Source organism: Spermophilus citellus, assembly GCF_964194105.1.
Source record: "Spermophilus citellus genome assembly, chromosome: 4".
In the NCBI taxonomy this organism is placed as follows: Eukaryota; Metazoa; Chordata; class Mammalia; order Rodentia; family Sciuridae; genus Spermophilus; species Spermophilus citellus.
Window position 1 is genome coordinate 66,941,427 of NC_138185.1, and position 12,244 is coordinate 66,953,670.

Sequence of the window (12,244 nt, forward strand, 5' to 3'; positions counted from 1 at the left end):
TTCTTTACATCTTTGGAATGCAGCCTGGGGCAGTGGATGGCAGTGCATGCAGATAGCTCCCTGCCCTCGGGGGATTTCAGTGCAGCCAGAGGCCTGTGGAGACAAGAAGTTCTATTCCACTCCAGGTGGATCATAGCTTAAGTTCCTAAAGCCAGAAACACGAAGCATCAGGAAGGAAGCCATGGGAAGCAGTTTTGCAATCTTGGGTGGGCAAAGAGACCTTGGGATACAAAAACTACTAATAATCAAAATAAATAAACATTCAGAGACTACAGTCTAGCATAGAGAAAAGCCCATACCTTGCTACACTCAAATTCAAAACTAGACTCAAATTCTAGCACTGGCACCTGAGATCAATGTGACCTTGAACAAATTGTTTAAGATCTCTGGGTCTCAGTGTCTCTGGGTCTCTGGATAGCACCTGCCTCATTAGGTTGACGTGAGACTCAAATGATATAGAGCAGAAACCAACTATGGCCCACCAGCCAAATCTAACTCACCCCTTTCTTCTGTAAATAAAGTTTTTATTGGGGCCCAGCCACACTCATTGGGTTCTTTATTGATTATGTCTGTTTGTGCTACTATGGTAGTTAAGTAAGCATTACAGAGACCCTAAGGCCTGCAAACCTAAGATATTTACTCTCTGACCTTTTACAGAAAGTTTGTGGGCACCAAAGAGTGTATGTTTGCATCAATAAATATTCAATAAAGGGGACTGCCCTTAATCACTAATAACAGTAAAAAACAGTTCACATATTCAGAGTAGACACAGTCAAATATAATATTACGTTGCTGTTTCATCCTATAAGGAAGGAAGCTACAAGAGCCCAAGCCTTGGGCTTCCCGCTGTCCCAAGTGACACTCCTCACTTTGGGTTCCTGGCAGGTACCCCATTCACACCCCCCGGGAAGGCTGCTATGGAGACAAGGATGAGTTTCCAGGTGTAAGAACCTATGGCATCCGAGACACCAATGAGACCTACGATGTGTACTGTTTCGCCGAGGAGATGGAGGGTAAGTGTGTCCCCCCACCAGGAGGAAGCTCGCCATCCCTGTCACCAAACTGACCAACACTCGCCTCCCCCCCAAGGGCCACACAGACCTGCTATGGGCCAGGGCACTAGCTCAGGGCCTGACTCAATCCTTCTCTGCCATGAAGGAAGAGTAGGAGGGGCCTACTGGTCTGGACCCCTCCATGTCCACTTTAGAGAAGGTCTCAGTGGCCCTAAGCTTTTATAAACTGTCCAGAGTCACCACTGGGCACCAAGACCCTTGCTACAGGAATACTCACCTGGGACTCCCCCTCCTAGCCAGGACCCAGTTGCTCTGGCCAGCACATCCCCATCCTAAGGACTGCTGTATCTTCAAAGCCCAACCCAGGGCTGGGTTGTAGCTCAGTAGTAGATTGCCTAATTAGCATGTGGCCCTGATTCGGTTGTCAAAACCCTTTAAAAAATAGCTCAGCCTTATCACCCTCATAAGAGAGCCTCCTGGCCAATCCAGGGTAAGCCCAATGGACACCTAGTTTTCAGGAGAGCTGGTCCCTCAGCCACCTTCTTTCTGCTTCCCTATTGCCAGTATCTGACCCTATTCCAAACTTTCCTGTTGGGTTAATTGTGGGGAGGAACTTGGATTCTTTGTTTTGTAAAAGGCATTAATTTTGGTCACAAGGGTCACACCAGCATGTGGATGACACTCCTTCCCCCATCTGCACCCATTTACCCCTCTGGACATTCCAGACTCTGTCACCTCTGCACAGGCACTTACATACATACCACAGCCCCCAAGCTCGCCGCTCCTTCAGGCTGGAGAGAAGAACAGACATGGCCCCTTCCTCCATCTCACCCCAATAGCCAAACCCATTAGGTAATGAGTACTTGTACTCTCACCTTTGTCTAACCAAAGACAAATAGAACTGCCAATCAGAACTGTCACTGTGGAAAAGCACCCAGAATGGTCCTGGTGAGTGGGTGTCCACAGCCCTACCCTAAATCTCCAATATACCCTTGATAAGTTTGGGTAAATATTTTTTAAGCTTGCAGGCCCCAAATTGTTCCATGATGGCCTCTTCACAACCTAGAGACCCCAGTTTGGGAAGCACTATTCTAAGAAATCAAAATCTGGTGCCTGTTTTTCCCATCAGAATTAGATTTTTTTTTTTTTTTTAAGGATTTACTGAGTGGGTAATACCTGAGCTCATTGGACAGTTCCCCCAGTGGTGAAAAATCGTACAGCAAATGGTGGGGCAAAGATGCTTCTGACCAGGAAAGATTTTCCTCCTGGATTTCCCGTTACCCCACCCTTGGATCCACCCCTTGTGTTTTGGTGGACTTCTTTCTACAGCTCCTGTTTAAGAAATTAACATCATCCTTCCCCAAAGCCCAGAAAAATATGGGAAATGAAGGGCAAGATCTAAGATACGGAGGTGTGGGTGTGGGTCCAGGGTTTTGGACCAAACCGTGTCAGAGGACTCATCTCCAGGAAAGACCTGAATCTCTCTCAGAGGACTTGGGACAGGGGAGGCAGGAGGAAGATCTTTACTCAGCTTGCTGTGTCCTTCACAGGCGAGGTCTTTTATGCAACCGCTCCAGAGAAGTTCACCTTCCAGGAGGCAGCCAACGAGTGCAAGAAGCTGGGCGCCCGGCTAGCCACCACTGGCCAGCTCTACCTGGCCTGGCAGGGTGGCATGGACATGTGCAGCGCCGGCTGGCTGGCCGACCGCAGCGTGCGCTATCCCATCTCCAAGGCCCGGCCCAACTGCGGTGGCAACCTCCTGGGCGTGAGGACCGTCTACCTACACGCCAATCAGACAGGCTACCCCGACCCCTCATCCCGCTACGACGCCATCTGCTATACAGGTGGGGCTGGGACTGGGAGCGGGAAGGGGAGTTGCGCCACCAAAGAGAAGATCTTGGAAAGTGAGGGCTGGGTTTTACTCTGGGTACTTGAACTCCAAGCTTTTGCCACCCTTACGCCCCTTTTCATTGGTTTTGAAGGTGGAGACATTGGAGGCTGCAGTGTCTCCAGTCCTTTCTCATCAGATCTTCACGGAACAGGGGTAAAAACATGTGCGTTAGACTCTGCGTTTTCTTGGGTTTGAATCACAGCTCTACCAACTACTATTGCACAACCCTGCGAGAGACAAGGCCCTGACTCTCCCTCTGAGCCTCAATCTCACCTATCTAATGGGGAGATGGTGATACCGCGTCAAAGATGATGGGGGCCTGTTATGGGGCCATGATCCCACAGGAGGGCGCTGTTATCTGCCCTTTTAAATTGCACTTAAAAGGAAAACGAAGTGTTAATGAAAGTAGGAAAACATTGGACAAGGGGACGTCATTTTTAAAAAAATAGATTAAAATAAGTTTTTATTTTATTGAACACGAGTTAGGTTGTAATTATAATTAACTGCTAATTGTTGGAGAAAAGAAATGAATAATATGGATGAGGAGCTGCATCAATTTTACAACAGAATTAAATGACAACTCAGTTCATATTTCACTTCCATAGCCTGATCTAACACAAAGAGGGTAGTTTTGCAAAAATAATTCATATTACACCCCCCAAGCAAAGCTTTTCTTATCTTTTTGATAGTCTATTCACTCTCTGGAAGTATTGTGAATTTTCTCTTTATTAACTAACTGGCTTCTTTCTGAAAACCCCTTATTTGTCTGTGCCAAGGCAGGCAGTTCCCTGGCACCACCTTCATCAATTTCCTGATCTCACCTTCTGCAAGATTTTTATATTTTTCCTTCACAACTGACATAAAATGTCCCGGTGGACACTCAGTGGGTAGTCACAGATGGACAATATGGCAACTGCTGATGAATAGGAAGGGATGTCCTGGTGGGAGCTGATTTTATGAAAAGTAAGCTGGCAGGTCATTATCTTGCAAGTATCCATGGGTATCCGCACATTGAAAAAAAAACTCAGATTGAAAAAAATGGGACAGGTATATTGCATCTGTTCTGAACATGTGCTGACATTTTTCTTGTCTTTATTCCCTAAATAATACAGTATAACCATCATTTACATAGCCTTTACACTGTATTAAGGATTATAAATAAGTTAGATTTAAAGTGTACAGAGGATGTGTATAGGTTATATACAAACATTATGCATTTTATATAAAGGACTTGAGCATCTGCAGGTTTGGGTACATATGGGAAGTTCTGAAAGAAATTCCCATGGATACCAAGGGATGACTGTAGTAAGAGAGCTGAGGATGCCCCTGCCATGTGCTGCACAAGGTGCCTGTCACCCTGCGGGTATCTCCTTCCCAGGAGGGAAGGAGGCAGAGCGAAGCTCATCTCTCATCCCTCTCAAGCCAGGCTGAGCAGTTAAAGCTCATTTTTGCCCCCATCCCAGGTGAAGACTTTGTGGACATCCCAGAAAATTTCTTCGGGGTAGGTGGTGAGGAAGACATCACCGTCCGGACAGTGACCTGGCCTGATGTGGAGCTGCCCCTGCCCCAAAACATCACGGAGGGGGAAGCCCGAGGCAACGTGATCCTCACTGTAAAGCCCATCCTGGACGTATCCCCCACTGTCCTGGAGCCCGAGGAGCCCTTCACATTTGTCCCTGATGTGGGAGCCACCGCCTTCCCCGAGACTGAGAATGGGACTGGAGAGGCCACCAGGCCCTGGGGCTTTCCTGAGGAGTCCACATCTGGGCTGGGCTCTGTCACAGCCTTCACCAGCGAGGACTTGGTGGTGCAGGTGACTGTTGCCCCTGGTGAAGCCGAGGTCCCTGGGCAGCCCCGTTTGCCAGGGGGTAAGTACCCACCTGTTCCGGGGGGAGGCTCAAGGGCAAGCAGAAGGAACTTGGCCTGGGGACCCACCCCAATACCTTTTCAACTTAACCTGGGACCTGGGACAGCCTCTCTCCTCTCAAGCTTTTCTCTCTTGGTCTCAAACAAAGAGGTAGAGCAGACCAGTCATGTCCACTCTTTGCCACAAATCACTTGCTTCAAAGGAAGTCATACATGTAAAACAGGGTTATATGTCAAACAGATAAAAGTGCCACATGGCCCTAAGGAAAGTGGAGAGGAGCACTGGGGCCCCTGCCCATCAGGTACCTCCACAGCAGAGGCCCCCTTAGAAATCCTGCACTGGGTGACCCTGAGGCCCCTCCTGGTCTTGTCCTCCCTGCCATGACAATGATCCGCAAACTGGTCAATGGTCCAAATCCTGCTGCTCTTATAAGCCCCATGAACTAAGAATAACTTTTACTCCCTAAATAGTTGAGGTGGAGGGAGTCAAAAGAAGAAGAATATTTTGTGATGATTGAAAATTATATCAAATTCAAATTTCAACATTCAGAAGTGAAGTTTGATTGGAACTAAGCCATAGCCATTTGTCAATGTGCTGTTGATGGCTAACTAGGACAATCACAGCTGAACTGAGTAACAGAAACCATATGGCCCACAATGCCTGAAATATTGACTACCTGGCCCTTTCCAGAACATGCTTCCAGTCCTGTGCCAGACTGATGGTGCTCCACGTGCTTAGTGAATGTTTGAGGAATTGGGATGTCACAAAGCTCTCTAGCCCAGCTGCTCCCCAAACTCTAGTCCCTAAAGGAAGGCCCTTCTGGTGGTGTCCCTACCCAGGGGACTGGCAAATGGACCCTGCCATCCGCCATCACATCCACAGTGCCAATCCAACATATCAGAATGGAGGAGCTGGGCTTGGAATGGGCCTAGGGCATCTGACCCTGACGGCTCTCTGCTCTCCTTCTTCACCACCCAGGAGTCGTATTCCACTACCGCCCAGGATCCACCCGATACTCTCTGACCTTTGAGGAGGCGCAGCAGGCCTGTCTGCGCACCGGGGCGGTCATGGCTTCACCCGAGCAGCTCCAGGCCGCCTATGAGGCGGGCTACGAGCAATGTGACGCCGGCTGGCTGCAGGACCAGACCGTCAGGTGCAGGGCGAGGCTGGGCGGGGCGGGGCGGGGCGGGGATGGGCGGGGCGGGGCGGGGCGGGGATGGGCGGGGATGGGCGGGGCGGGGATGGGCGGGGATGGGCGGGGATGGGCGGGGCGGGGATGGGCGGGGCGGGGATGGGCGGGGATGGGCGGGGCGGGGCCAACCGAGACGGGACCATCCCTCTCCCAGCCTAGCAGCCTCAAGAGATCTGGCCTAAGGAGCCACATCCTACAGGATACTCAGCACAGTGGGCACCCTCCAGAACCTTCAATGCTAATTACTTTGCCACTCCCTAGGCATATTTTCTCCCCTAGGCATATTCTGGAAGGATGGTGATAAGTTCCTGTTCATGGAATCAGGTCCATGAACAGAAAGGACACTCTGGTGGTGCCCACACCTGTGGGAGAGGCAGAAAGACACTGCAGCCACCACCAGATCCTTAATCCCATCAAGTGGGATTTCAGCCTGAATTGCCAGGCAGGGGACATTCACCCCAAGAGACAGAGAGACCCCCTGTTCTTGAGGATCCCCTTCTTAAGCATCCCCCTCCCCAGTTCCCTCCAGTTTGACCCAGTGTCCTTCCATGTAGCAGCTTCTCTTCTGAAGTCAGAGATTCCTGTACCCTTCCCCCAGCCGCTCAGCAAACTTGCTACATGAGAGGTGGCTCCTGGTTTCAGCCCATGAGACACCCCAAGACACGTCCTGCCTACATCAGAGTGACCCTGAACCCCAGCTCCCAAAACAGGCTCTCATCCTCCCCTCATTTGCAGATACCCCATTGTGAGCCCACGGACCCCATGTGTGGGCGACAAGGACAGCAGCCCTGGGGTCAGGAGCTACGGTGTGCGCCCATCATCAGAAACCTATGATGTCTACTGCTACGTGGACAAGCTCGAGGGTACAGGCTACATTCTCACATTCGGGGCTTTAGATGGGCAGGGGACTGAGAGACAGACACAAAGGGGAGGGGGAATTGCTACCCACTCACCCCATTCCCACTCAGCCTTCCAAGTAGAAAGGATTCTTTTCAAAATGGCACACCCCTCTCAGTGCAAGTCCCTCTTTCCCTCCTCAATGGTGCATGTGGTTTCCCCAGCATTCACTCCTTTAAAACACAATGAGTTCTATGAATACATAAATTAACTTGTTATAAATAAATGCCATGAAGGTCATAATATCCCTTGCCTATGATCCCAGCCACTTGGGAGGCTAAAGAAGAAGGATTGCAAATTTGAGGCCAGCCTGAGGAACTTAGCCAGACCCTGTCTCAAGACAAAACAAAAGGGTCTGGGGATGTAGCTCAGAGGCAGAGCACCGCTGGGTGCTCACAGATAATAATATTAGATAAATAAGTGTTACATATTTATATTAGATAAATATATTTATATTATATATATTTATATTATATATATATTGGATTATATAATTATATTAGATAAATAAGTGTTAAATATATTAGATGAATGAGTATTATATTGGCCTCTTATAGAGTCCCAATGCCCATGAATGAAACAAAGGCTCTGAGAAGTCCCACAGTGGAAAACCTCCTTAACCCTGTCTAACCCAGCATTGCCAAGCTTATTCAACCACAGACCTGTATTTTGCTTTATTTCATTTTATTTAATCTCAATGAACATCACCAAATTACTATTCCACTGGAACCAATTGTAGAAATGCTGATGTTCTGGAAATTTTCAGCATTAGTACTCACTTGATCCAGGACCCTGGGCACTCCTTGTCTATAATGAGGTTGGTTTTTTACCCACACGAGGCTTTTTTGAGTATTGAATAAAACACATATGAAAAGTTGATTGCCCAGGTAGGTGCTGGGTAAATCCTCCTGAACTATATAGGCAGCTAGGTGTGGCTGGGGTGGGTGGGTCCACAGGAATCAGTATCCAGCAAGCCGCTCTCCTTAGCGAGGGCAGGGGGTCCCTGGTGTGACTGGAGAAGCCAGAAAGGAGGGATGGAGTAGAAGCCCCTTCCCTGTGGAGTGACCTGCTCCACCCAGCTCTGCTGTGACATTGCCTTCCCATAGAAATCTCAAGGAGTCCCAGGAAATCCCAGTCCCCTCGGTCACAAACCAGAGCAGTTGGTCACTCTAGTTCCCGGTGTCCTATGAGATCTAAGGGGTGTGATCCGTGGCGGGTGTCCATCCTCACAAGCAGGATTGGGATGGCAGGGAGCGGCCGTGGGCCTGGAGGGTCACACTCCACCTGCTTCCCCGGCAGGGGAGGTATTCTTCGTCACGCGCCTGGAGCAGTTCACCTTCCAGGAGGCCCTGGAGTTCTGCCAGTCGCAAAACGCCACACTGGCCTCCACCGGCCAGCTCTACGCCGCCTGGAGCCGAGGCCTGGACAAGTGCTATGCCGGCTGGCTGGCGGACGGCAGCCTCCGCTACCCCATCGTCACCCCTCGGCCGGCCTGCGGCGGGGACAAGCCAGGAGTGAGAACCGTCTACCTCTATCCCAACCAGACGGGCCTTCCAGACCCACTGTCCCGGCACCACGCGTTCTGCTTCCAAGGTATGAGCCCTTACCTCTCTCCAGCGTCCCATTCTGCCTCCTGGTGACTCCCCGAGACTGGCCCTCCTGACCCCTCTCCATCAATCTTCCATCAGAGCAAGGAGGAAAACATCCTGTTGGGACAGGGACAACTCTAAAGTTAGCTGACTTTAGGCTTTGACCCCCAAGACAAGGCCATTCTTCTAAATTTTCCCAGAGGCAAAGCAAAGTAGATAAAGACCTTTGACTCTAAAATAAGGCAAACCTGAATTTCAATTATGGCTTTGCTATTTAATAGCTGTGTGACCGTGGATAAGTGACTTAACCTCTCCTTTTCTCTGCTTCACCTATAAATGGTGATAAAATAGTTTCTGCTTCAAAGAGCATTACATATGAATACAAATAGTTGGGATAGTGCATGCAATGCATTTAAAAATATACATAAATATTTTTAATTTGTAACTCTTGTAAAATTCTCTCCTTCTTGTAAATATTTTTGTGATGAGGTTAATCAAATAATTCTATTATTCTTTATTAAGTACCAGTATTTCACATTTCTAATTAACCCATGCTGTGGACACACTGCCATATCCATCATTAACAATTAGATTTTTAAAAAGGGTATCAAGGAACAGTTGATGGCCAGGGTGTGGCCAAGCACATTGCTGGGCTCTGATTGGATGAGCTCTCACAGTGTTAATGTAGGGTCTAGGTGCATTGACCAGATGTAGGTTATAGAAGAGCTTGGGTCATATTTTCCATATTATGCAAATTGAGGGTCTCTGCAACTTTCTGTGGATGTATAATTATTTCCAAATAAAATTAAGAGGAAAAAAAGAGAGACCCCAAGTTTTAAAATCCTATTCGAATTTCAGCCTCTTTTGTAGTTTGGATGTCTCCCAAAGAACCATGTGTTGAAGGCTTAGTCTCCAGGTGGTGGTCCTATTGAGAGGTAGTGGAAATTTTAGAAAGTGGGGCCCAGTTGGAGGAAGTCGATCACTGGAGATGTGACTTTGAAGAATTGAATATTGGGAACCCAGGCCCTTCCCCACTGCCCACCTCCCGACTGCTGTGAGGTAAGCAGCTTTGCTCTGCCACACCCTCCCTGCCATGTCATTTCCGCCTCACCACAAGCCACAGCAGTGGGGCCAAGCAACAGAGGCCTAAAAACGACTGGAATTTTCTGTTAGTCAGCTTTCCTTTGCTGTGACAAAGTATCTGAGAAAACCAACTTGAAGGAGGAAAGATTTATTTTGGCTCATAGTTTCAGACCCTGGTCAGCTGGCCTCCATTGTTCTGGGCCTGTGGTGAGGCAGAACATCATGGCAGAAGGGCTCACCTCATGGAAACCGAGAAACAGAATGCAGGAAAGGGGCCAGGTTCAACAATGCCTTTCCAAGGCGTGCCCCCCAGTGGCCTCCGTCCTCCAACCAGACCCCCCCTCCTACAGTTTCCACACCTCCCAATAGTCCAGTGTTGAACGGATCAGTGGGGTGATCCATTGATGAGGTCAGAGCCCTTGTGATCCAATCACTTGGATCTGAATGTTGCTGCAGTAGGAACCTCGCCTTCAACACATGAGCCTGAAGGGGACATTTCATACCCAAACCATAAGAGCCCCCATGGGGTCAGGTTCAAGAACACCAGTCCCCTCCCCGGAGCTCATGAGGCTCTTGGCCCAGGACCTGTCTCTACTTTGGGTAACAGAAGCCAAGCCAGTTGGTTTTCCAGTAAATTCCCAGCCATAAACCCTTCTCCCCTGACCCCTGACCCTCAGTGGACTTGGCCTTTTATATTATCCTGCAGAGAAGTTGAATTTCCTTCCTACACTTCCCCAATCTGCTGGTTTCCCCCAAACCATAAGAATTTCCCTCACAGTTGATGAATATTTTCTTCCCTCCTCCAAATACCAGGAAGGCTGCATGAAATTTAAATGTCTCCTTTCTGTTCTTGGTCCTGACACACTTGGGACATAATGTCTCTCCCCAGTAGAAGCAGCATGGTCTGATACCAGATGCTTGGATTCTATCTGCCACTTCTAAGTCACTGACCCTGGGCAAGAAATATAACTCTGAGTTTCGTTTGTAAAAAGGGGAATAGAATCTATTCCACTCTGATCTAGACCACCGATGGGTGTGTGCGATTATAAATGGTACACCTGGCTCTTATTAGCTGAGACGGCAGGAGCCATCTTGCAGAACTGAAGGCTGGGTGGCCAGTAAGGCTCTCATGCCAGCTGATCCACCTCAATTTCCCCTAACTCCTCTCAAGGGTTTGGGATGGGTCACTGGCCAGCAGGGGACCCTCATCACCCACGTTCTCTTCAGGTGCATCAATGGTGACCTCTCCAGGAGAAGAGGAGGTCAGAACTCCCACAGCACCCACTGACGTGGAGGACTGGATCATTACCCAAGTGGGACCTGGTGTGGCTGCTGTCCCCATAGGAGAGGAGACAACTGCAGTCCCAGACTTCACCTCTGAGCCAGAAAATCAGACAGAATGGGAACCAGCCTACACCCCAGTGGGCACATCCCCACTGCCAGGTCCGTGTGAGTGGGCTCAGGGCACATCCTGCAGTTGTACATCCCTGTCTGCCTAGGTTGTGCCTGGGGGCAGGGGGGCGGTTATTTCCCCCTGGGACCTGGGTTCCTAGGACATGCCCCAGAGTGACAACAAGGCCTGTGTATAAAACACCCCACACACATGTCCACTGTACTCTTTCCTTTATTTCTCCTGCAGACATCCCCAATGCCCAGCTCTGGGCCCATCAGAAGACTCTCAGTCATTCTGTCCTCTTGCATGGACACTCCTACCCTAACCTTTTCCATCTTTAGATCCTTTAGAAGGATTTCCAATAGGGGAGAAAGAACAAAGGAGAGGGTAACTACTGCAGGTCTGACTGTGACCTCTTTACTCGACTTTCTCCTCCTTCCATGTCCCTCCTCTGGATCAGGCCTCTCCAGCCAAGACTTCCTAAACTCTGAAATCAGATGGGACTTAGTAGGATGAAAGTAACAATCCCAAAACCTTGTCAGAAGTGTTTTGTGGTCACCAAGGTTTGGGAAGTCCTGGCTTACTGAAAGACTAACAGCTTTCCTCGCTGCCAACCCTCTCAAGTCTTTGATAAGCTAAGGTGCACTGTCATTCTCAGAGAAGAGGTGATGTATGCAGGGTGTCACAAGTAAACCTGATCACAGAGACTTTATTTATTTTCATGGAAGCTTGTTAACATCTAGTGGCTCACAGCACTGGAACACGAATTGAAGTGGTCTACACCATGTGTGTGCCTAGTGCAGTCGGCTCCACAGGGACTGGTGCATCTGAAGAAAAGACCTTCAGAGCTTCCCAATAGTTCATTCAGCCACTCATTCTCCTCGTGGGTCCTCAGCAATTTGGCAGAGCTGGGCGCTTCTCTGGAGGCTGAAAATGCAAAGTTTGTTCCCTCCATGCCAAAAGATGAGGATTCAACTCTAGGTGGGATTCTGGCCTCAAGACTTTACCCAACAGCCACACCTGCCTATGGCCCTTTCCTTGCCCCTCACCAGGAAAAGAATAGCTGGGTCCTCTTGGGCAGGAGGGTGTGGCTTGGCCCAGGACTCTGGCCACTATTCATGGGAAGTTATCCATGGGAAAGTGCTCCAGCAGTCTTGTAGATAAGTTTAACTTCAGTTCCTGACCACCTTGCTGATTTCAGCCATATCTGGGACTGTCTGTACTATTGTTCATGCCACAACTTTCTCTTTCAATTGACTTGCTTTTTAAAATGACACCTAAATGTATTTAAAAGAGAAATGTTATATTATGACTGCAAA

The 12,244-nt window shown here is 49.0% G+C and overlaps 1 protein-coding gene across 4 annotated transcripts in view; it reads left to right on the forward strand.

Moving 5' to 3' along the window:
- The window catches only part of ACAN (aggrecan), a 73,937-nt gene that overhangs the window by 41,805 nt on the left and 19,888 nt on the right, over positions 1-12,244 (forward strand). For all 4 annotated transcript variants that reach the window (XM_081293204.1, XM_081293206.1, XM_081293205.1 and 1 more), the window contains exons 5-11: positions 886-1,013; positions 2,564-2,857; positions 4,368-4,772; positions 5,750-5,924; positions 6,699-6,826; positions 8,160-8,453; positions 10,760-10,975. In XM_081293204.1, the coding sequence (XP_081149330.1) occupies positions 886-1,013; positions 2,564-2,857; positions 4,368-4,772; positions 5,750-5,924; positions 6,699-6,826; positions 8,160-8,453; positions 10,760-10,975 (1,640 nt within the window). The remainder of the gene's footprint in view (positions 1-885; positions 1,014-2,563; positions 2,858-4,367; positions 4,773-5,749; positions 5,925-6,698; positions 6,827-8,159; positions 8,454-10,759; positions 10,976-12,244) is intronic.